The sequence below is a fragment of the Sabethes cyaneus genome, chromosome 3 (genome assembly GCF_943734655.1).
Source record: "Sabethes cyaneus chromosome 3, idSabCyanKW18_F2, whole genome shotgun sequence".
Taxonomy (NCBI): Eukaryota; Metazoa; Arthropoda; class Insecta; order Diptera; family Culicidae; genus Sabethes; species Sabethes cyaneus.
In genome coordinates, this window is record NC_071355.1 from 169,222,126 (window position 1) to 169,249,149 (window position 27,024).

At 39.0% G+C, this 27,024-nt stretch overlaps 1 protein-coding gene across 1 annotated transcript in view; it reads left to right on the forward strand.

The window, feature by feature from the left end:
• The window catches only part of LOC128740402 (uncharacterized), a 166,082-nt gene that overhangs the window by 125,387 nt on the left and 13,671 nt on the right, over nucleotides 1-27,024 (forward strand). The window contains exons 4-7 of the mRNA XM_053835943.1: nucleotides 10,799-10,913; nucleotides 11,269-11,362; nucleotides 12,125-12,238; nucleotides 25,753-25,956. Coding sequence (XP_053691918.1) covers nucleotides 10,799-10,913; nucleotides 11,269-11,362; nucleotides 12,125-12,238; nucleotides 25,753-25,956 — 527 coding nt within the window. The remainder of the gene's footprint in view (nucleotides 1-10,798; nucleotides 10,914-11,268; nucleotides 11,363-12,124; nucleotides 12,239-25,752; nucleotides 25,957-27,024) is intronic.

A 27,024-nucleotide genomic window follows, 5' to 3' on the forward strand; every position in this document is an offset into this window, starting at 1 on the left:
TCATACTATATTTAGCATACGTTTGACCGCGCTGACAATCCTATCAAAAAGCAAACTTGCCGTGCAGATGCCACTTATCTTCATTCTTTACCATCTGAACATATTCGCCTTTGTCTGCTCTCTCATTCCCCGGTTGCAAGGCTCAAAGCACGAGAATTGATTTACATTAGCCAGTTCATGACTGCATATGTCGCCTGTTTGCAGCGTTAGGTAGTTAGCAAAAAAACCAAACGATAATGGCTTTGCTTTTCTTTTTAAGTCATTTTAATGTTCTTTACATGCCAGGCAGGCAGGACTACGCAACCGCCGCAAGTTTATTTCGCTTCTCTGTCATGAAGCAACAGCAGCAGCCACAACCACAAACTTGGTGAATGTAATCGGACACGGGAAATGTATGTGAAAATTTTAACTTGAAAGTTTCCGTTGACTTTCATTATGTAGCGATTGGGAAACAATCTTTTCAGGAAAGCCATACAGTTACTGTATTATTTATGAATCGAATGATACACGAACCATCAAAATTCGTTCTAAATTGGAAGAGCTATTATCGTCCAAATTTTGGATTGACGCCCTGCGGTAAGACATAGTTCTGCGTCAAAATATTGAAACATGAATTCATGATGTCAAGTCATATGACTTTTAATTAATTAAGTTGTAATTAATACGACAAGTTTGAGATTTACTAAATTAAGACAAAATTGAATTAACTACGAAAACAAATAGAGTTTAGATGAGATTGCGATAAAAGACATTAAAAATATTAAGCAATAAAAGATTGACGATCTCAGCGTCAAATGACAAGACTACTCGTATGTCCCGTGTGGAAATACTCTTTCAAGTTTAATTAAATCCACTGCCCGGCATCGGTCGTGTGATGCAATTCTGATTATTTTCCATCTCTGAAATCATCCGGATTTCCGTATCACACGAAACTATTTCAAGCATCCGCAAAATGTCGTCAATGCATTACATTCGGCACTTTCAAAACAATACTCGTAAAATCCATTCATCTCTAGCTAGTCCTCACTAGTGGTCGAGGTGAAAGCTAGACCAGAGGTATCACAGGGATCACAAACATACTATCGAACCGAACGGTATACTACCAAAGACACAGCGAGCTGGTTCAATGCTAAAAGTCCGCAGTGAAGTAGAAGTTATTTTACACCTCATGAAATTTAAACGAAAGCTACAACCACACTAGAGACAGTAAAGATGCTAGCATATATGAGATGTTCCAGTGCTGTCCTTACCGTAGGTTCGGGTGACCTAATACCAAATTCGTACACGTAAAATTTTACATATTATTAAATTAAAAAAATCAAAATTAAAGAGATTTTAAACAAGTCAAAAATATTGTACAAACACTGCGAAAAGTACCTGAAAATACTAAACTCTTGCAATTTGACGGTTTCCAGCACTAGATAGATCCTTAGGAATAACGTTCACAATCTTCCCTTGCTGTTGCTGAATCCGACGCAAGCAAGCACACGCGGTAAATTCAAGTCTTAAAAGATTAATACATGCTGCACAAAATAATGCACCTCCGGTGAAAATATTCACAGTTGCGGTTGCCAACTCAAAAGCGATACAGCCATACAGCATATATTTCGGGCTATTGGAAGCATGAGCTGGCGTACAAGACATATTTTTCCTTTCCATTTCCGTGCTCAGTTATATGGCTTGTAGACTAAAAAATTCATTTCCTGCTCGGAACCAGAAACGTGATACACGTATCGTGAGTGCTGCTGGCCGTTGCTAGTTGTCCCAATCCACTGCTTAAACTATTATTGTCAGAAATTTCTTAAATTTTTCTATTCACGAAGAAATCTTTATATGTGCGATTAAAAAAATCGAGACGGTCATATCACTATTAATCCCCAAACCCTAAATGCTCAATCACAGAAGTAAAATGGAAGTTGGAACAAGGCGACGCTCAAAAAGTGGTAACAGAGTCACTTTGGATTTTGTCTTTCTTTTGGAAGATTTTCGTAAAAAATAACAGAAATATGAACAGAACGCTCATATGTTAATAATACGCAAACATTGGTATCTCTAGAATATATTCAATTTTAAGTTAAATGGGAATACTAAGCAATGTTTTTAATTATATGTCTTTTCTATGGAAGCCGAAATACGTATCTACTGAAATTTTTTTGCGCAGGTGCATTTGTTTTTACTATTTTGGTATACGAATCATTTGCTTGTGATTATTTTGGGAATTTCCAATAGGTAACAGTAGAATTAAATGTAAAAAATTTCTGATGTAAAAAAAGCTCATAAGCAATTTAGACGGTAAATATTCAAACGAACAGAAATGTAAAATTTATAGCAGTCACAAATATTTGAGTCGAGGCTTCTATCGTTTTCTCCAGTTCTTTTTCTTCCATGTTCTAAATATGATAGTTTTAGAAATTGTGTATTTAACTATTGCATACCAAATTGGTACACTACGAAAAACAGCAACATGAGGGTGTTTCGCACAGATATCACATATTATGAACTAGTTAACGTAAATCTTCATCTGCAGAGAACTTGTGACCCCAAGTAGATACATCACATTCATTTATTTTCGTTTGCCCTCATGCACATAAAGCCACTCTGCAGTCCATATAAGTGACCGTCAGTCGTAATCTGTTTCTCTGCATGCGAACCGGAATATTTTTTCTCCGATCTTCTGGTCTCAACTAATTCCACTTTATCGAAACAAACTACACATCTGTAAGAGTGAAAAACCACCCAGCTTTTGCCAAACTAAACTATTCCATCGAACTAAACTTGCCGGCAAACGTAACAAAAGTGCAGTGCCAAAAACCGAGTGCAATTCGGCAAAGCGTTACCAAGTCAGCCGGTGTCGTGGTAGCTAGCAGTCAGTGCCAATGTGAGTACATAACCCGGGAACGAAGGTAGATCACGGAAAACTTTTCCATTCTACGAGCATTACTATCAAAACACTGCTGGCACAAAATGGACCTAGTTCCTGTATGTTCGCACTGAGAGACAGAGGGAGCGAGAGTAATAGCAAAGTTTCGTCCGACTTATCGACCAAGTCAGTTAGAAAAAGTACAGATAAGGATTGAAGCGCTCGGTACAAAGCCTAGCAAACCGGTTGGAAAGTTCACTGGTAGAGCATAAGCAATTTGCAAAGGATTTTAAAGTGTAAAAAAAACTTACCATTTTTAGAGTTTCGTCATCACAGTCATCTTTTGAATTTTAGTTGCTGGATGAAGTTTGTCAATCGAAATACATCATCGTAAAGATCTGTAAATTACTTCACATCTGTTTGTTATTAAAATATACAGGTTTTCTGCGACTAGTGTATGGTCTGTAGTATTTAGGATGCTAACAGCCAAATAACAAGAACGTGTTGGCCCAAACTAATGAACTGCTTGACTCTGATAAAATTCCCCTGCATGTGCATTAGTTTCCCAAAATAGCACTATGTCAGAAAACCCGGGGCTCAACCCTCAAATGATAGTTTAGGGTGTCGCAACAAAACTTTTATATGAGGTCAACATTGGTTGACGCGATTTAGGGGTCGCACATTTGAGTTTTATGAAAAAATGGCATTTGACGTTTGACGTTTATTTAAATGAATTTTCGAAAATTTTAAATTTTTCCCGAATTCAGTAAATTTTTGTAACGATATGTGACTCCCGACATGCCACCATAACTTTTTTATGAATGTATCAGATCCCAATGATTGTGAAAAAAATAGTTAAGTACCTTGTTTCATCTATTATAACATTTCTAAAAATATTTTTTTGAATTTACTCCTGAAAAATGCCATTTTTTCATAAAACTCAATTGTGCGACCCCTAAATCGCGTCATCCAATGTTGACCTCATATAAAAGTTTTGTTGTGACACCCTAAGCTAGGGTCCCGGGTTTTCTGACATAGTGCTATTTTGGGACACTCTAATGTGCATACTGTCAGTCGTACCATTAAATCGTTATAGTCTAACCTTGATGAAACTAGCCAAAAAAAGCACCTGTGAATGGATAAAACATGTTAGGGAAAGTAGCTAGTTATATTCTGAATTAGTTTCAACACGGGTTGGTTGTATAAGCCGTTATTCAAAAATACTTTTCCTTGATAGATCGTCAATTTGCACTCTACGTTCACATTTGAATTTATCTGCCATAAACGTGAGTGTCATCTCTTTCTTTTACTATTTTATGTTCCTCAATCCAGTGCAATTTTTTACTTGTCAATTTTGATTACGTCAGACAATACTTTAGAGAATAGGTCTCCTTCAATTCGCTAACTACGCTTTTGTAGATGGTTAAATTTTACAAACGAAGCTTAAAGGTTTTTTTAACCAATGCTTTGATGAAAGCAAAAATAACAGTGTCATGCCAAGCATAACGTCATTTTAGTGTTTAGTGTTGAATAACTTATTGTCTTTCAATATTTTGCAAGAAAACCGAAATCATTTTCAAGAACAACGGGTGGCAACTAAAATTTTGGGATTTTTTCGAGACCGCCATGCACAACAACAAACGAGCTCAGAGAGAAATGAGAGTGTGTATGTGCTATTTCTGTCCTCTTTCTGCCAGTATTTTTTGTTTTGTTTATGCTTGGCCAGTTTTGCCACAAATGGCGTCAACACAAGAAGCATTTTGCGAGCGCGTTCTACGAATTCACAAAGATCTTCACAAAAAGTATATGGTACAACATTTTAAAAGCGAAAAGCACCAGCCAAAAGGACTTCTCGGGCGATTCCGTGAGCCAAGGGAATACCGCAAAAAAGTTCAACTGTTCCCACCAGTACGTCTACGAAATATTGAAAAGAGTTGGAATAAAGAGCCGAAAGTTAAGATCCCTGGACTACACTGAGTGATAGATTCAATCCCCTTGGTTTGACTATCAATCAAGATGTCTACCAGAAAGAATCTAAGAAAGACCCGAAATAAATCCAAACCCGTTCGTTTCGGCTTTGAAAGTTTCAACAGGTATCGGGTTCGGGTCGGGCTCGGGTTTGGCCGGAAAAAAATATTCAGGTTCGGGTCGGGTTCGGGCTTAGTGAACAAATAAATCTAGGTTCGAGTCGGGTTTGGATGTGAGTATTAAGAAACCGGTCAATCTCATATATCACTCGGTTTATTTACAATTTGCAATTACGCCTTTCATCTTTTGTATCGCATTTTTGAAAAGGTCACCATTTTCGATATCAGCACAGAGAATTTTAATAACAAACTTTTGGCCATTAGGTAACCTTATCTATACCTATAAAGAAGGATTTCTGTCTGTCTGTCTGTCTGTCTGTCTGTCTGTCTGTCTGTCTGTCTGTCTGTCTGTCTGTCCGTATGTTCCTTATAGAATCGAAAACTACTGAACCAATCGGCATGAAAATATGCATGTAGAGGTTTTTTGGGGCCAGGAAAGGTTTTAGTGATGGTTAGAAACCCCTCCCCCCACTAAGAGGGGGGGCTCCCATACAAATGAAACACAAATTTCTGCATAACTCGACAACTAATCAAGCAAATAGAACAAAATTTGGCATGTGGGTGTTTTCGGTGACAAGAATTCATTCTATGGTAAATTGAGACCCCTCCCCTCTTTATAAGGGGAATTATAACTCCTCTCCTCTTTAAAAGGGGGGGCTTCCATACAAATTTCCTCATAACTCGAGAACTAATCAAGCAAATGGAACCAAATATGGCATGTGAAGGGTTTCGAGGGCAAAAATATTTTCTATAGTAAATTAGGATCCCTCCCCACTTTAAAAGGGGGGGCTCCTGTACCAAAGAAACACAATTTTCCTCATAACTCGAGAAGTAATTAAGCAAATGGAACCAAATTTGACATGTGGGTGTTTTTGGAGACACAAATTTTTTCTATGATGAATTGGGACCCCTCCCCGTTTTAGGAGGGGAGGATCCTATACACATGAAATACAAATTTCTTCATAACTGAAGAACTAATCAAGCAAATGGAACAAAATTTGGCATGTGAAAGTTTTCGAGGGCAAGAATATTTTCTATGGAGAATAAGGGCCCCTCCCCACTTTAAGAGGGGGGGCTCCTATACAAACGAAATACAAATTTCCTCATAACTCGAGAACTAATCGAGCAAATGGAACAAAATTTGGCACGTGGGTGTTTTTGGAGACAAAATTTTTTTCTATGATGAATTGGGACCCCTTCCCACTTTAGGAAGGGAGGCTCCTATACAAATGAAATGCAAATTTTCTCATAACTCGAGAATTAATCAAGCAAATGGAACCAAATTTGGCATGTGAAAGTTTTCTAGGGCATAAATATTTTCTATGGTGAATTAGAACCCCTCCCCACTTTAAGAGGGGGGGCTTATATACAAACGAAATACAAATTTCCTCATAGCTCGAGAACTAATCAAGCAAATGGAACCAAATTTGACACATGGGTGTTTTTGGAGACAAAAATTTTTTCTATGATGAACTGGGACCCCTCCTCACTTTAGGAGGGGGGGCTCCTATACAAATGAAATACAAATTTCCTCATAACTCGAGAGCTAATCAAGCAAATGAAACCAAATTTGGCATGTGAAAGTTTTCGAGGGCAAGAATATTTTCTATGGTGAATTAGGACCCCTCCCAACTTTAAGAGGGGGGGGCTCCTATACAAACGAAATACAAATTTCCTCATAACTCGAGAACTAATCAAGCAAATGGAACCAAAATTGGCACGTGGGTGTTTTTGGAGACAAAATTTTTTCTATGATGAATTGGGACCCCTATCCACTTTAGGAGGGGGAGTTCCTATACAAATGAAATTCAAATTTCCTCATAACTCGAGAACTAATTAAGCAAATAGAACCAAATTTGGCATGTGGAGGTTTCTGGAGGCAAAAATATTTTCTATGGTGAATTAGGATCCCTCCCAACTTTAAGAGGGAGTGCTTCTACACAAATGAAATACAAATTTCCTCATAACTCGAGAACTAATCAAAAAATGGAACCAAATTTATCATGTGGGTGTTTTTGTAGGCAAGAATATTTTCTATGGTATATTTTCTATGGATTTCCCCACTTTAAGAGGGGGGGAGCTCCAATACAAATGAAAACAAATTTCCTCATAACTCGAGAACTAATCAAGCAAATGGAACCAAATTTGACATGTAAGTGGTTTTGGACGCAAGATTTTTTTCTATAGTGAAATGAGACCCCTCTCTTCTTTAGAAAGCGAGTTATGGCCCATCTCCCCTTTAAGAGGGTGGGCTTCCATACAAATGAAATGCAAATTTCCTCTTATCTCGAGAACTAATCAATCAAATGGAACCAAATTTGGCATGTGGGAGTTTTAGATGGCAGAAATTTTTTCTATGGTGAATTACGACCCCTCCCCCTTTTAAGAGGGGAGCTCCCATACAAATGAAATTCAAATTTCCTTATAACTTGAGAACTAATCAAGCAAATGGAACCAAATTTGGCCTCCCACATGCCATTTTCGAGTCTTGAATTTATTTTACGATAGTTAGAGACCTCTCACCCCTGTGGTAGGGGGATATGGATTCTCATACAAATAAAACAGAAATTTTTGCGAAACTCAAAAACTAATCGAACTCGAGAAATTCGAGACTCTTCCATAAAACATTAGTCAATACAAGACCACAAAAACTATCTATAGTAACACTAGATCATTCAGGACGAGACGGTCGCGAGTGTTGCCGGTGACCCGCCGTCGGAAGCGCCGCCCACTGGGGAGCTTGCAAAACTCGAGATTGTGACAAAGATCATCCGAGATTCATGATTTATGTACAACACAGGTTAATTTGTGGCAATACGAAGTTTGTCGGGTCAGCTAGTAACCTTATAAGTTATAATGAAACTAAATCCAAGCATTTCAAAATATTTTTTCATAAAAATTTTTCTTTTCGCTTTCTATTCGGTTTCATTTAAGTTGGAACGCATTTCCGCAAAAATTAAAATACGATTACTGGAATACACTTGATTTTTGAATACACTTGATTTTTCAGAATTTTTTATTAAGTTCTCAAGTCAAAAAGAATAGAAGAGAGAAAACATCTTAAATTTTATATTGAGTTCAGATTTTGAACGAACGATTTTGAAACTTATTATAAGGTATCCCGGGGCAAGTAGGACCTAAACATGCATAGTTAGGGTTCATTCCACTGTGTTATCTATACCTATGGTTATTTCAAAATTCTTTCAGCACAGAAATTCTTTAGTGGTATCACTTCGAAGGTTTAATTACGAAAAAAGCCTATCAATTTATATGTAATGAATCTGGAGAATTTTCAAAATTATGGCAATAGGTCCCACCCAAGTAACACACTTGATTTTAAATAAGAGTAGATAACATATTTAAAACAAATCGAATTGCTGACCTTTCGTTTACACATACTTAGTTACGACCGGATTAAGACTGAAACAACGCAAGAAACGAGCTAAAATGTAACATGTTTGTGAAATATTTCAAAGTGACGCCTATGCGTTGCATGGTTTTTGTAGTACCAACAGAAAAGCTTAATCGCGCTGTTGACAGGAATTCTTTTTCTGATATTTCCGTGAAGTTATACATTTAAAAGCAAAATAATTACAGACATTTAAGCGCAAAAGTTAAGTGGAATCGAAATAAATATCATTTTTTGACATCAAAACATGCTAATCGCTTTGAAAACCGGTGGGATATTTTATATTAATTATGTTATATGTCCCTTCTATTCATAAAATCATTCTACGACACAAAAATAATAATCTATTTCATTATATTTTGGCGCAGTCATCGGCCATGTTTACACAAGATTGCGTACAAATGAGCACACCGATAACCGAAAAATTCGAAACCAATGAAAAGCTTTGCTGTATGCATTTTGTTTTGCGTAACTTACAACTGATTCACAGTTAATTTTTATTTGTGAAATAACTTAAATTGCGCTCAAAAAAATAGTCGGAAAACTCATAAATTGGAACATTTAAGCTCAATAAAATATTGCAATGTTGCGAAAATGTGTCAAAGTTATTGATCTGCGCTGTACTCATCGTCATCGCTTCGCCCGCAGTTCAATGCCGGCAATTCGCCACTACGGAGTTGCTGGTATTTATTTGACTTTTGTGTGAGAAGAAAAGAGAAGGAAGTATTTTTGCTGGTTTTGACAATTCGGCATGGGTTTTCGTGTGAGTGCGAATAGGCTTCAAAATCTCTTTTACTTTCGTAGTCGCGAATACTCAAATGATCGATAAAAGCTTCGCTTTACAACCGAAATACAACTTTAACCTGTCATTCTGGCTGAAAACATCGGCGTTAGAAATAAAACATTTTTATAACATCTTGTTTTCCATGAAACTTATTTATAATTTTAATGCAACTGTTTTCTGTATATTTTTCTAAAAAACATGTTGCAAGTGTTACTTGGGCCACTTGCCCCGGGGCCAAGTGAGACCTATATTCAAATTTGATTAAAAGGCATAAAATTACAGAAAATTGTGTAAGTTAATATACAGTAATGTTAAAGCAAAGACAATATTTGTACGAATGGTTCATCCAAAAATAGCGTAACAAAATCAGATCACATCGGGCGACTTTATAATTTATATAAAACACAGATCGTGTGCAATTACGCTGTAATGCGTTCTTGTAATAAAATGTAGTTGAATATGTCGCTGTATCCAATTCTTGCGAAACATAATTAAGGATTAACCATTGTTTAATAGCTCGAAAATACGATTATGATCTGTTTGTTCTACCTTGCCCAATTCGGTAGAGCTACTCATAATTGATAGTTACGCTATAATAACCACAACACTTTATTGTTTCAATTCCAGTTGCAGATTTGCTTAATTATGTCAAATTTGCCTTTCCAGATTCAATTAACATCGTTTAGGAGTAACCAAAATGTGACCAAACTGTTTGTTTCCTCATAAGCTGTGCTAATGGACTTCTTTTTTAGGTATATTACTTTTCCCAATGGAAATATTTTTTCAGCCTTAATATATTTACCGTTCCCACCAATAATATAGCCTAAAGCCCTATGAAATTATACATTTATAAGGCTTTAATAGGGCCTAATATATTAATATATGATAATATTATGAAGTGTCTTGCCCCTCGGTTTAGTCCTTTTCGGTAAGACAATGTTTTGAAATTATAAATTGTCTTATATCGGTATCCTTGTAAAAGATATCCTAAATTTTCATAACAATAAAAAAAAACAAACTGAAATTCAACACTGACAGAAAACCTTATAAAAACTAAAATTCGATTTGCTAAAATTGGCTACTAATATCGGATTATCGGATTATTGAAAATTAAATTTTTTTTTTGAAGACAGCTAATTATGTGGTCTATAAGTCTTTCATATATTGCAGGATGTACATATTTAAGAGAAAGAAGTTTTTCTAACAAAAAAAATAAGACATTTAAAGTTTATTTCTATACATTATCCACAAAAGCGGCGTTTTTTGCGGTGAGTTTATTCCGCGAGGCACTGGAAAACTTAGTTGTATCATTATTTTTCATCCACATCCCGGACCGTTACGAAACTGATCAATTAAGTTAGAAGTATGATAAACACATGAGTACTAACATATCTGATGCCTACCAAAATCATTAAATAACCATACCAAAATACTAATATCCATAATTTCCAAAGCACTTCTCGACCGTTCGAGCAGTGCATGCACTCGCCTATTTAAACTAGTTTCCTCATTAATTATTTTCTATAGAGACGTGAGCCGGTTTATTCTCTTTGAAGTATAATGAGAAAGTTTTTCAATTGACAGGTGTCAGAGCCGCTGGTCATTAGTATCACTTGCAAAATGAAACTTCAACACTCACCCTAGCTTTTAATCCACAGTCTTGACGTCCGTGGAAAGTCTCTGGATGACGCTCAGCACTGGTCCGCCCCTCAAGTTTTCGGAATACGAGCACGTTACGTCATTGAGAGTGACCCAGCGTATTTGGAATTAAATGTAAGTAGTTTCAACGCCGGCTGTGCACTGCTACGTGCGTCACCATAATGCTACACTAGAGTGCACAGTACTATTAAATCTAGCATAATTGGTAGCATGGTTCACAGTTTGTATAATTACCGTACCATAACTTGTTCTCCTTTTTATTCTGTTTAAAATGACGTAAAGTACTATTAAGAAAACTCCTCTTTAAAAATTATTTTCCGCGCTAGATACGACAGATATGTTTTTAATAAAACAAACGGAATAATTCAGAGTACAGGTTGTTGAACCATTCTGATAATTAAACTAGTCGCAAAGATTCATCCGGCTGCTATTCTTTTATCTCTTCATTCTTTTGTCTTTTCATCCCCAGGAAATTAAACGTCATGATCAAGGCATCTATCGGTGCCGGGTTGATTTCCAAAACAGCCAAACACAAAGCTTTCGCTTCAATCTCACCGTCATTAGTGAGTATATTGGTTTCGAATTCAGCGACCGAATGACCCCCGGGGGTGGCCAGGCAGGCAGCAATGAATAACGAATAAAAGCATTTTTCCCGAAAAAAAATCGCCCGGACTCGCAATCAATAAGCAGATGACAAACGTCGTAACGGTAGATTTCACTTCGTTTTCAACGACGACTACAGCGACTGATTGGTTTTCAAAAATCCCGCAGCGATGGCTATTAACAATCGTTTTCTCTGCACTTCTGAAAGTGACGTGCAAAACTAATTTAAAATGTCACTCAAGCATTCGAAATTTATCTTACTGAATAACTGAATTAGTTAGCGTACGTTGGCAACTTTGCTTAAATGAAGAGTTTTCCATTTTTTAATATAAATAAATTACTTCAATGAGTAATGAAACGCATCAAATTTCGGCTCCATTCACCAATAAAGCTCATCAAATTCTAAGCTCGTTAGTTTGCGCTACAGCGAACAAAACATTCTGCTGTCTGCCGATAAACCCCCGTCCATCATCAACTGTTTTATCAATTTCCCATAGTTACCTGCCTAAACCAGATGGTTTGCTTTCTCGTTCGCATCGCACCAAAACAACTAATCGCACGTGCTGCGGATGCTGCCATCATGCTCTGTCTGCTGTTCCATCACGACGCTCCAATATCCGACGCTTCATTCATTTTTCATCATCACACCTGAAAAACATTCAACGCCATTGATTTTGACACCACGATAAACATCGCCTTGTGCCGGGATCGTGCCGTCACAGTTCCACCCGAGCCGCCGGTGATACTGGATCGATGGGGACGCATCATAAATAGTACAATAATAGGACCAAAGGAGGAAGGAGATGATATACTGCTCACTTGCCGAGTGGTTGGAGGTAATTTATCTAAATTTAAGTCGCTTTCGGTTGTTTTCGTTATCATTTCAGTCCCTGTCTTTATGCTGTCCTTGCGCACCATAGCGGAAATGAGAAGTCAAGAAGAAATAATACCGTTCAAAAGAGCAACTTTTGCTTAAACAGGCACTAGTGCAAAGGATCCAATAAAGAATAACCACTAGGCAGGATTGTTTTCGGTCTCACGGTTTCATCATACACACACTCTATTGTACAGTAGAAGCATTCTACGAATAGACGTCCAAATCTTCTCCAGACAGCTTCCGATTACTACAAAGGGGGAAGTGCGATGGCGATTATGGCGCATAAGTGGGCTCCAATATGTGGCATTAAGATTTATGTCCAAATGTGTTATGATATAAGTACCGATAACTTCATTGCCCCAATATAACACTCCGTTGTCAGTAGTCTCTTTTGAAGAAGCGAAAGAGATAAGAAAGGTTCGGAGACACATGAACTTGCTAAAGTCTCTTGCGGATCGGAGAAAAAGGATAGAAAATATGGGATCTGTTGAGCCAATAAGACAGTCAGTTAGTAGATAAAGATAGATTCGAACGGGTATTTCATAGCACACATTCCTCTAGCGCCGTGGAAAGCTGTGTCTGGTTTGTGCGAGCTTTGAATTGATTTCCTACATTAAAACAAACTGACTCGTTCCATCTGATGTGAACATGAAGCTTAGAGATTTTCCCCATCTAGAAAAAGGATAGCGTACACTAAAGGATTGTGTGTATGCCAGAAGGGTGCGTTGTTAGGTACTGACACCAGTGAGATAGTCTGGTTGATTTACTTTTGTAGCGCTCGATTGTTGACACAATTTATTAACTGCCCATACTGATCAATAGAATTGAGCTGAATGATTGTACTATCTAGCTATATATAAGGTGACATATGAAGTTTCAATATTCGCTCTTATTGAGATTATATGGTTATTTGTATGGTTAATATTCTTCTCACTAACATTTTGAAAACATATAAAATGCTCTTGGTATTGGAACTGGCGAAATCAATCAATGAAATGCAATATATATTTCTTCACTGTGCCGGTATCAGCAGTATTTTTTTCGAAAAAAAGAGCCTCGCTTCGTTAAAAAAACAGTCAGTTGTCTGTCATCATGTTTTCAAACGAGCAGCAAACTCACGAATTTTTTCCTTGTCCGCATACTGCTTCTTCCAAGTACGTTAATGTTCCTCCTATTTGAACAATTATTTGTTACAAGTGAACTGCCGAGTATGTCAGCACAGTTTAATCAATCTGTCAGTACTTTTTGACAGTTCAGTTCTGTAGTTGTTTGCCATATATATCATATAATATAATATAACATAAAACATTCCAGCTATTGTCACAGCGTGTTTCAAAATATGTCAATGTATACTATATAGATATGTGTACGACTACAAAATTGCTGCAACTTACAAGGGAGCCTGCTGCAGGTTGAAATATTCCATTATTTTTAAACGAATTTAAATATCGCCTCAAATCTTTTTCTAAACATCATCTAAATATTCACTCATTATAATTTTTATTTAGTAGGCTTTCCGTCTTCACATATCCTGATGAACAAACCTTCTCTGGCTAGATCTAGATCTGCCTTGTCTAAATATCCCGCTCGGTAATCTTGCCCATCTTAGCCGGCCGGCTTTAGCCAGCTTTTGAATACCCGCCGTAATGCTGCACGAGCTCATGGCTCACGAGTTCATCGTCCGCCTCCATAGTCCGTTCTCATGACGCTGCCGAAGATTTTTTTTTTTTTCATGTGTGGACTCATTACTGCGACCAGTATAGTTGATCTATTGTAATATCGCCCGGGTGTTTGCTGTATAACCTGCACTGCATTTCTTTTAGCTATAATCGCTATTGAATGAGCGATATGCTTATTAAGTTTTATGCGTGCTTGTGTGTATTGGGGTTTACCCTTCCTTCAAAGCTTGATCTACTTTACCCACATATTCCTCGCTGCCAGTACTATCCCATACTATAGCCATCCCTGGCGAGGACTCATTCATACCTCTGACCAACTTAACTATAGGAGGGACATTTGCACTGCCAAGAGGCGTCAGAGGGTAAATATAGAATTCAGCATGAAGGAAGGGTAAATGGAGGGGCCTGAGAATAAACCCATGCTAAAGTCACGACATCGAATGGCTTGATTCTACTAAGATTCGAACCCACGACCACTCGCTTGTCAAAGCAGACTCGATAACCTTGCGGCTATGGAGCCCGCTGCCGAAGATAGTTCTTAGCATTCTCGAAAATTCCGAGCCGGGGCCCGACAACGTCACCTTCAATTACAAATCGTGACTCAACAATGAAGCAATGAATCTTCGGTTTCAGCTCTCAACTTTCAGCATACCGCTTTGCTCCAGAACTAGCTGCAATCAGTGTCAGTAAAACCGATTTCACTTCATCATCACCTTTCATTCGTCGTCACTTGAAACCGTCACCAACTTCAGCTGAAGCTTGATTGAAACGTTCTGTTCAAAAAACAAAACAAGTCGCTTTGTGTATGTAACGAAGGCAAGAAAAAGTCAGTTTCATTTACTTGTTTCGATGATGCCGGGCCCTGCACCGAGCACTTGTAGGTTCTCCTCGACCATTATCCACGTTTCATGGCCGAAGAGAATAAGCGAACTAATAGGCGTCTTGTCTGGATTACACTTTGTACGAGTACTTAGTCTGTTCGACCGCAATTGATTGTGACGCCCATAGTAAGCACGACTTCCTTTGATAATACACTGCCGAATCTCATGGCTGGTGTCATTGTCCGTTATCACCAGTGAAACGAGGCATGGCTCTCAACGATACACTACCACCTAAGCAGCCCAAGCAACAATATAAGTTTTATTGGGTTCTTATGGTGGTCTTCAAGATCAATTTTGGTCTTAAATGCCACCATAAGAGTGTAATAAAACCAAAATCGTTACTTGGGAGCTCTGCTCGACCTCGATTCCACCGGCCAGTATGTACTTTGTGTTTGATGTATTCACCTTCTATCCAATCCTCTGTTTGGTGATTTAGTCTGGTGCACCCAGCCCGGTGTCACCAATACACTCTCACATATGACTTGACAGTACCGCCATCAGTATCAGTACTTGTGGATTAGGCAGCACGTTCTCCTCAATACCCCCATACTGATGAGCCCCTCGGTGCTGGGCCCAAAACAACAAATGGCAGCTCCAAAGAATTTCTATGAAGTGATTTCCCGCCCAGTGCTTTTGATGTTTAGATTTGATCCACAGAAAAATGGCGAAGTGCCGGGGGGTCGGATGTACCTGTTCAAACCACCGCCACAAATGCCGACATTATTCATGTCATTGTCAAGTAGTAGAATTTACTAGATTTGTTGAAGATCGCGCACTGCGTGTTCATATCCGCTTGGTTTATCACACTCTGTAGCGCTATGTTGAACATGAGAGACCATCACGTCGACGAAGCCCTCTGTGGGATTCAAAAGAACCTGACAATCCACCCGAAATCCTCACACAGTATCCCGTTCTGGTTGTGGTCCATCATTCTCCATAACTCTTTGCGGTTGATGGTATCATATGTAGCTAGGAAGTCAATGAACAAATGCGTGAGAACTTTGTATTCATGGTCATGGTCTTTCAACGGAGAAACTTTAATAATTTCTCACAAATCTGTTGGCAATTGGTGAGAGGCGGCGAAAGTTGACTAGGGGGCATTGCGAACAGTGATCATATAGTCTACTAGCTTCTCGCCATTCTTGTAGATCGGACAGATAACCCCACCTTTCTACTTCTCCGGTAGCTATTCTGCAGCACAAGTTCTTACAATGATTCAGCGCAGACTAGTGACCAACTTTTCCGGACACATCTTACTAAGCTCCACTCCGATACCGTCCTTTCCAGCCAATTTATTACACTTTAATTGCTTGATGACATACTTAAGTTCAATTATTATTAAGGTCTTCCACGTTTGTCGATCCCTCGAAATCGCTTTCCCCGCCAGCATGGTTCTTTTGCCTGAGTGGTGAATAGATGTTCGTTAAAGTGCTGCTTTCACCTTTCAGTCACCTCGGGACCCATTTCGACGCGCGGTTCAAGACCTTTGCGAACTGCGTTTAGTTTCTGATTTCCTGAGAACGATCTTCAAGCTGTTTCAACTTCACGGGCAGCTGCTCTTTTTTGGCGGCGCTTACGATGCGAGGAGATGCGTTGTGCTATCCCTTGCTATGTATTTGACAGAGGATAACATCGCGCTTCCAAAACTGTCAACGCTTCCAAAAGTGTCAAATTTCAATGCAGGAACATAGCGAGAAAAAAAAGAAAAAAAACAAAACATCGAGTTTCATTGTTCGCTGCTCTCGTTAATGGAGCATTCCCTTATTACTATGCCGGAAAGTTTAAGTTTGCTGTATCTTCTACCTGTCATTCTGACGTGTAGTACTCTTTGTCGCCCACGCAACGTTCTCCTCATCCATCAACCATCACCCTTCTCTGCTTTGCTGTTGATGGTTGTCCAGCTCGCCTTCTGTTGATAGCATAGCTTCGAGTGAATACCCATTATTTTCGGCAACGTCAGTTTACTCCGGCCGCACGAAATTTGACCGACACTGGCATTGGTACCGAATATTATTTAGAGCAGAGGATTTGGAACGCATCCTAAATATCACTAGGTAGTAGTCTGTGTCTACATTAGCTCTTCAATAGGATCCTTAATTTCTGAGAAGTAGCAGTTGATCAAAACGTGATCGATCTGTGTCACTATCTAATTTAGTGACTTCCAAGTTTACTTGATATGGTTGATGAGTTCATATATTTAGGATTTCTGGTCACCACGAGTAAGGACATTCACAGACGCATTCAAACTGGAAGTCGGTCCTATTATTACCTAACGCTGCGATCAAGACGCATACGCCACCGCACAAAAGTGACGTTGTACAAAATGCTAATCCTCTACAGAATTGAGACTGTAACCGAAGAACCCATTATTAACAAGACTGGCCTCTGTGTTATTTTTCCATATAAACGCCGTACCTCAGCATCAGCGACGCTTCTATTTGCGAAGGTGGTAGATTTTGCATGAGTATTAGTAAGCTTGCCAAAATTCTGTATTGGTGTTTGTTCGACTATGTTAGCATGGCGGTATGAATATTTGCACTCACTCACACAGATGCATCCAGAGACCACCTTGGCCGACAGAGCGAGCTACCATCAGTGTCTCCCGAATATTGGCAGAGCTGCCAGTCTTCTTGTTACGAGGTCTGCGCAGTAACCTTACTTACTAAAGACATACGTGCACTTGCCATATTTGAGCGAAAACTTCTTATCCTGGTGCGATGTGCTGAAGATTTCACCTGCTTGTTCCGCCAACAAACTCGGTTCATGACTGTCCGTCTTCAATTTCTCAAATTCCGCACTTTTTTCAGGTCTCACTTCACCATCTAGCAAACCAGGGTCTAACCATCTAGCACACTGTGTAGCTCTGTGTCTGGTACCAACCGGATTCGAGGCGGAAACCATTTTTGCCGGGTTATTGTCCGGCATTCTCACAACATGTCCTGAATACTGGGTTCGCCGAAGACCTGCGCCAACTCGTTCTGTCTCATACACCGTTTTCACATACCTCGCCAAAGATGGTCCTAAGCACATGACGTTTGAAAACGACCAGTGCTTTCAAGTCCCCGACGAGTGTTGTCAACATTTCTTGCCCATAGGGTCTTATGGAGTCCGTAGTAAGCAGTTTTCGGCCAGAATACGTCTACCAATTTTTCTGCTGCCGTTTGGTTCCGACGTCATCAACAACCCGAGGTATATAAATTCGTCATTACAATAGAATGCCAACTTGACTAAGCTCGGTTTTCCCTGCAAACAGATACTTGGTTTTAGAAGTATTCACCACTACTGCATCCTTCACTGCTTCACGTTTCAGCTTGGCACACTGCTCAACAACCGTCTGGAACATCGTTCCGATAATGTCCACGCCGTTAGCGAAACAGATCAATTGTCTAGATTTACTCTAGATCGTGCCCCGCATGTTTCATAACACCTCCTAGCGCGATGTTGAAAGCAGGAAATACCATCGCATTGTCGAAGTCTCCTGCGTGTTTCAAATGGGTATGATGACACGCCCGATAACCTCACACAGCACTGTGGCCTTAATCAATCTTATCAGCTTTCCGGGAAAGCCATTTCTGTTCACAATTTTCCCTAGCTTTCCGCGGTCATCAATAGGCGGCGTTGAAATCTATGAATAGGTAATGCGAGGGACTTGGTGTTCGCGACACTTTCTCTCGCAGCCCAAAGATGGGGTCAGTTGTCGATCGCCCGTCTGCAAAACCGTCCTGATAATTTCCCACAAATCTACTTGCCAGTGGCGATTAGAGATGGGAAAACTATCATTAATTACTGATAGTTATCAGTAAGCAATAATATCACTAAGTATCAGTAAGGTTTCGCAGTTATTGATGCTTACTGATACAGTTACGTTGTCTCGTTAGAAAAATCAGTTGGAATAAAGTTAATGGTCGGTAGCTGGGTACGATAGACGAGAGTGACACAATATGTCGTCATTGTCGTCAGCAGCCTAGAGCCGGAGTGGCTCGTCCTGTTTCAAGCAGTCGTCTATATTCAACTCGATCTTGGGCCATTCATCGCAAATTTTCCTGTCGTATCAAAAGTCATAAACCACTTTCGACTTGGTTAAGCCATTTTGCATGTTGAGTTTTCGTGTTTCCGGTGCCGGTGGGGTTGCTGAAAAGAACTGTTGTCGTTGCTCTGTCGTCCGGCATCTTTACGACGTGCCCGGTCCACCGTAGCCTACCGATTTTCGTCAGATGTAGATGGGAATCTCTGGGATTCATAAGCAGTGAAAGTATGTCGTGATTCATATACTTCTACGCTTGATGAAAATCTTGCCTCTCGTTTCGATACCCGCTGGTCGGAACACAGCCCTAAGAGTGATGTTAAACAGCATACTGGTGTCTCGAAGAGATTTGATTGTGTCCCCGGGACGTGCAAAACACATCACTCGTTCCAATGTAGCTCTGATTAGTCATAGCTCTGATAGTGCCATAGCTGGTTTCGATGTATCGTATGTTACTTTGAAATCAATAAAGATGTGATCCGAGGACATGATGTACCCTCAACATTTCTGCAAGATCTGTCGGATGGTAAAAATCTGGTCGGTAGTTGCGCGAGCCCCCATGAAGTGCAGCTGATAAATTATAATGTAAAATTACAATGGATAATGCAATTATTACAATTTCCTATTATTTTTGCTACAATGCCGTGATGGGTAAAATTACTGATATTTACTGATAGTTATCAGTAACGTACTGAAACTACTGACCAGTAACGATTTTTAATGATAGTTCCCGTCCCTAGTGGCGATACACAGCCAAAGATGACCTGAGAAAGCACTTTATAGGTGGCGTTGAGAACGGTGATCGCTCGATAGTTCTCACATTCCAATAACTACCGTCATCCGGGGATACTTGCAACACTTTTGAACTTTGACTTGGTATAACTTTCGAAGTATACCGTTCAGGTCCAAGTGTAAGTAGCCAAAACTTGTATAGTGGTGAGTACTTTTGATTTATGATTATGAGAAAAAAATATAAACTAAATGAATCTGCAGAATGAACCGAAAATAGGGGTGTTGCAAGTTACCCAGTAAACGGGGTTACTTGCAACACTTTTCTGGTTTTGCGTTTCTTATGATTTTATATCTGATATCAAACTGCGAATGACTATTTTGAATGCATTTGTAGTAAAACAAGAGATACTGGAGGCGTTTTTTGCTTCCCAATTTCGTCTATCGCTTTTTTAAAGATGTTCGGTGCAAATGCAGCATGTCGGCGAACTCCAAATTGCCGTTTCAAGGCAGGTGGAATTTTTTACAATTTTAATTTGTCTGGAGATGGTGGTAGACAAAATAACATCGTACAGATGCAAACTTACTTTGTACATACTGTCTAATACGATAATTTTCATTTTTACAAGTGTTGCAAGCCGCCCCATATTGGAAGTAACAACACGAATTCATCGTTTCTTATCCAAGTTCAAAATATAAACAAAACTCAAAGTTGCTATTTGTTAGCTTATATGATGCACTTATTGTGTACAGGAACCAAACAATAAAAAATAATTCCATGTCAAGGAACTGACGCAACTTTGGACATCCATTTTTCCTACTCTTGTTACTTCCGAGGCCGGAAGGGCCTCGGCTAAGTTCACCCCAGGTTCCTGGTCGAACCACTGGGAACCGTGTAGGGGCTGGGCTCTCAAGACCTCTTTTCTCACTGGCTAGCTCAACCTTGAGAACGCGAAGGCTTTCAGGGTCGGTTCCGGGTCTACTTTCGGGATCAAGAGATCAAAACCCTAAATTACACTTTTATATCTATTTGTTCTAATCTAACTCTTTTTGGCTGTCACACTCTACTCACGATGCTGGTTGCTATCGATGCTGCTTATTGTGGTGGTCGGCCGACCGTTGGTGCTTATTAGGTACATCGATTTCATTGCTGCTAATCTCACGTGGTCAGTTAAACCCGGTTACTAGAGTGCCGAGATTCCGAGCTCGTATGCGTAGAAACTGGGAATAGTTTCTCGACTACAGGTTCGATGGTTCACGGCTCGATCGTTCTGCTTCACCCTTGACCCGTCACCGCCTCCCTATGAGCGCGAGTGACCTCAAAGGCGAGGGATTCTACCGCGGGGACGGTATCTCTACTATCAGGGTTATTCTGTTCGATCTATTTGATTCATCCCGGCTCGTCACATCCTCTCTTCGAGCGCGTCTGACCTCGGAAGCACGGGTTCGACCGCGGATGCGGTATTCCAAAAGAACAATGGGTTAATTCTGCGCTGACGGCGTCTTGATGCCAAAGATTAATGGGTCCTGACTAGGTTAATCCACTATGCGTGCCACGGATCTTGTACAATTAATAGTAACAGGTGTCAGTTGGCTTAACACGTTAACTATTTTAATCAAATAGCCGGAGCTTAATAATTTTCATCTTACTTGGTCAACTACTTAACAGAAAGTCTCGGTAGCTCCAATACTGCTGGAGGGAGAAATTCCTCACTCTATTTTCTGCCTTTCACTTGAGCCACTGAACTGACATTTTATCGATTGACTTATAACTGACGTTGGTAATTGTCAAGTTGTGGATTCCGTGTTGCATCGTTGCATTGTGAGCCTTTTTAATTTGTCCCTATTTTTATTTACTCGAAGTTACTTTTATTGTATGTTTTATTTGTCCCTAAATATTTATTGATTTTAAATTCGATTTTAATTTAGTTTTTATATTCATAACAAAATATACTACACATAATTTATTTAAACGCTCACCCAACCTAAAACTACATATTAATATACAAAATTCATCACGAACTCTAGTCTGCTGCTTCTCAGTGCATTCTACGTAATTTCCTCTAAATGGGTGTTATAGGGTAAAGATTGTGAAACGGTAACACTCTGAAAGTGAAATTACTTTCCAATCGTATAAAAACAAGCAAAACAATGATGTAATGGATTAAACTTAACTAAACAATAGGCAAACATCCCTTCTTTAAAATGGCATTGGGTACAAATGGTTATGTTAACAAACAAATGCGTTAGAGCTGCCAGAAGCGCGATGCGCCAAAGTGTTGCAAGTAACCCCGGTGTTGCAAGTATCCCCGGATGACGGTATTGAAATCATCGGCAGTGCTCGAAAAAATTGACAGCCCTGCGTGAAGGTAACACCCTGGTAGTATGCCTTTATCTGTCAGTTCATGGACATGACTACTGAACTGCTGACAGTGTTTGTCTTTTTCACTTTTTTACCCTTCAACACAATTCATTCATGATTTGCTGTGTTGAATGAATGCTTGACTAACCTGTCAGTCAATTTTCTTGCTCTTGACTGATATTTTAGATCATACTTGATATACTCTTCTAATCAGCAAGAAAGTTCCACGGAACTGAAATTGAACTAATTGTGAACTTTCGAGTTCGCGTGTCAAGTAATATTCGAACTTTTGGTTGCTTGGGAGGACACAAGTTGTCAAACCCCAAGAATCAACTCGCGACTGTCAAACTAAACAAGGTTTATAATTTTCAAATGTTTTATCGTTAACAACTCTACCGGCTTTGTTGGAGACAGAAAACTGCCTATGTTTCTTAAGCTGGAATTGTTCTAAGAACAACTAATAGCATTTGTCCAGCCCGGTGATGCACTTCGGATGAAGTGCACTACTGTGCTGGGAGTTTTTTCTCCAAATATCAAAGTGTTCTAACAGCCCTCTTTCGAAGAACCTTAATCTTTTATTGAGAATTGCCGGACATCGGCATAACAGGTGTTCCGAGACTTCTTTTTCTATGCCACAGAAGCGGCATATATCATCTTAAAGTTTTCCCTTTAGCTTCAGATGATAGCGGCTCGAACAACGTCCTGTTATAAAACCAGTATAAATGCTTAGATCTTTCTTTAAAAGCTCCAGGATTTTGCGAATCATTGAAACGTTTGGAGAGATAAACCGTTTTGACTGCCTAGCATTGAAAGTGTTATTCCAATTTGATTCCACTTTCGTACATTTCCATGCTTTTAGCTCCATTTTTAAAGCAGAAGCAGATAAACCACAGAAGGGCTCAGGTCCTACAAATTGATGAGATGATCCGAGTCTTGACAACAATTGACAAGACAGTTTTTGGAGTGATTGAATACATTCCCAGACAAGTTTTGATGTCCATGTCGCCGACTTTAGAGCATTTAGAGCTGCTTGGCTGTCGGACATTATGCATATATTTGAATGTCTATAGTTTCTACGCAAGCACACAGTCGTACATTCTAAAATTGCTCGTATTTCAGCATGGAATACAATTGGCCATCTGGCCATAGAAATTAACATGTCTATTCCCGGACCAGTTACTCCTGCTCCCACTTTATTGTCCATTTTTAAACCGTCTGTATTGAAAACTGTCGAGCCTGGACGAAGATCGGGACCACCATCTTCCCAAGAATCACGTCCAGGCTCAAATACACGAAATATTCGATTAAAGTTGTATTTTTTCCATCCAATCTTCATTATTGGTTACAAGAGGATTAATACTAATAGTTTTTAGAATACTGAGATGATCTGTTAAATCGCCTTCAAAGAGGTTAATTGATCTTTTGATCCTCGGAGCACTCTTTTCAGTTTCTAACTCTCTAATCAGTTCAAACTGATGCAATGGAATTATGTAGAGTAAAGCATCCAATGCCTTCGATGGTGTACTTCTCATTGCACCTGTTATTAAGAGACTGGCTAGCTTTTGAAGTCTTTCCAACTTTTTTTTTGGGTAGCCTTCTCTTCCGTTTTTGGCCACCAGACCAACGAAACATATGTAATCCTGGGTCTGACAATAGCCAAATAGATCCAATGTATCATCTCCGGTTTCAGTCCCCATTGCTTACCAAAAGTTCTTTTACATGTCCATAGAGCATTTGTAGATATGTTTATTATTTGCTCTATAGATGTGTGTTCCAATTGAGTTTTCTGTCAAAAAATACTCCAAGATATTTGACAGTGTCTGAATGTTTTAAAAGTGTTCCTTTCAATCTGATGTTGTTTAATGTAAATTTTTTCCTTCTCGTAAATGGTATGATAGTAGTTTCATTGGCATTTATGCTGAGGCCCTGCCTGTTACACCATGATGAAATCAAATTTAAAGCCACTTGCATTCGGTCAGCGATAATAGAATCAAATTTTCTCCGAACAATTATGACTATATCATCTGCGAAGCCAATAGTTTCAAAGCCTAGCGCTGTCAACTTTTGAATAAGATCATCAACTATTAAAGACCACAATATAGGTAATATTACGCCTCCTTGTGGGCACCCTTTTACTGCTCTAATGCTTATAGATGAGCTTCCAAGTTTTGCTCCAATGGATAATGGATATATTGATAGCTTAGAAGGTCATTTTCCATTGAATATTTGAAAAATAAAAAAGTTTTGCTAGCTTGAGATAAAGATAAAATAAACCTAAAATAAAGTAACATTCCGTCGTAATTGGAACAAAGCTCTTTTTTCAGAAGACTAAATGTGTAATAAATGCGAAAATAACTGGTGTTTCAGTTTCACCAAACACTCAAGCTGGAGAGTATTCAAACTTTAGCATAACCGAATGGTTCATAGAAGATTATTGTTGTAGCGTACACACGCGTAAAATTCATATGTATTTCAACTTTCTAATCACCATTTCATGCAAAAATCCTTTGGTACCACTTCATAATACAATACTGTTTCGAAACAGGATTAGACAAACAATCTACTAAGCGGTATGAAATTGCTATAACATGATTTACGTCCGCCCAATTTGAATACACCTTTTCCTGCGGCTAGGTACGTATAGAATCCAGCGCTTTTCGCGCGAGGGTTTTCATTCCAGCGGCGCCACGGGAGAAAAATATTTCCTCGCAACCAACACACACCGTTATCATGCTAAAAACAAATACCCGACCTGCTCGTCGTCATTCCTGTAAGATTATTTTTTGCAAAACACTGACGGCACACTATAGCAAAACGAATTGAAATTTTATTTAGTTGATGATCGAATTTTAGAACTAAAGTATGGCAGCATTGAACTAGAACGTTAAATACACCAGTAATTATTAGACACGTAAAGTAAGATACTGAGTCTTTAATCATATTTAGGACTCGCAGCAAACATAAAAAGTATGAAAAGAACTCGATTATTTTTAACAGTGTAAAACGCTTTCATAATTCTATATTTTGGAACTCTGCTCGCTGCAGCAAACAGATGGAAAAATAATCTTTTATTTATTTTTAATTTTGAAACCATCTAAATTAAACATTCCGCTCGTTCAGCTAGCCCACTGTTGAGCTGAGCTTTCCACTTTAGGGATGAAACGTAACGTTGGACGCTGGATAAATACCCGGTTAATTGTGTTCCTGTGTCAGTCCCTCCTGGAAGAATGTTCTACCACAGCGTTGCGTTGCGTTGGTGAGGCAAACTGCCTTGAAGAATCCGATGACAGAAAGGCTCCTGTTCAGATAGTTTTTAAACAGATTTTTTCAGCTCTTATTTCTATTTCGTTTCAAGAACACCTATGTTAAAAACAGTTTTTTTAAACGACAAGAACTACAAATGCCATAACATTTTTATTCAATAGCATAGGTGATGCGTGATGGTTATCGGAAATAAAAGCTGCATAAAAATTCTACCATACAGAAATATTTTCACCTTTTTTTTATATCAACGAATGTTGGCGATTCTATACGTTCTCAAAACGTTTATATTGGATGAGCAAAATAAAGTTGGCTGTATCCTGCTGTCATCACACTTGTGGAGAAATTCAGTATGAATCGTAAACAAATGAAATGTTCGCTAAGCTATCAACTCGGTGCGCGATGCGGATAAGCGTGGAAAACGGGAGATTGTCTTTTGATTTGCTTCTGTTTTTTGCAAAGCTTACATTTCGACCCTAAACATCACGATTTGCGTACTCCATCCTTAACAAAACCTCTGTTCTCTGTTCTCTACAGGAAGACCACAGCCCGACGTGCTCTGGTTTATCAACGATAATCTGGTGGATAATCAGATCGAGCAAAACACCGGCAACGTCATCGAGAATCGACTGCTGTGGACGTCGGTCCAGCGACATCACCTGCACTCGGTATTCACCTGCCAGGCCACCAATACGAAGCTGATGCCGCCCCGGTACAGCAAGTTCGTGCTAGATATGTACCGTAAGTACATCGCCATATCCCATCTCACTAATCGTTGAGTGTGCACTGTGTCTGGGTGGGTTTTCTCTTGTTTAGAGGTTTTTGTGCTTTACCTTGCCGGTATACACTGTTGAAACCGGATATTGCAGGCTGCGCTATTATGTCAAAGGCAGGATGATTATACCGCAGTCCTTAACCTGCAGGCGGCGAAGCTTCTTTGTGATATGTATCCGAGAAATTTGCATTTACGGTAAACAGAAAAATAAGGACAAAAAAGTCACTCGCAAAGCTGTTTTACGCGTTAAAAAGCTTGTCAATTGTGATCCTTGAGAGCTGATACTGGTGGCCGTGGAGCTGGCCTTGGGTTTGGAGAGACTATGCCACTTTTAATTATTTCGTGTGAGCCAGGTACCGAATATAGAACGAGGCTACTCCCTGACAAAGATATAGAAAATTGAATGTTTACGCAATGGAAATTCAAGAATAGCAAGAAATATGAAAAATCAGGTAAATAAATCTGAAACAATATAAAAAGGAAATTAAAACCCGAGAGAGAGAGGAGACAGCTGGTTTTTTTTCTGTGCGCCGAACTGTTAACACGAATCGGGCATGAACTGTCACTGTGAACCGAAAATTTAGATACCATATTTTGCTTTCAACCGAGTGGTATTGAAAGTTTATTGAAAGTTTATTGAAATTGCATGATTCAAAATTTCTGAAAAAGTTTGTACAAAAGTAGACCAAGAAAACAACCGATCTGATACTTAGCTTGCTTTCCTTTCTCAGATTAAAGCAATATGAAACATATGACATTAAATAAAAATAGATTAAAAACAGTAAGAGACAACATTTTATGAATTTCTGGAAGCCTTCGGCAGGCAAAGCCAAAACTATACGATAGTTACGAAAAATACCCAGAAATCAAAAGTCGATGTTCGACGCAATTTGTAAACCCAAGATGGCGGAAGGTTTTTCAAGTTATTATCAATCCAAAACTAAACAATATAGTCTTTTTCAGAACAAAGGTGTCTGTAAGAATTCAAACATCAACTTTCAACACCATTTTGAAATCCAACGTTCGAACAATCA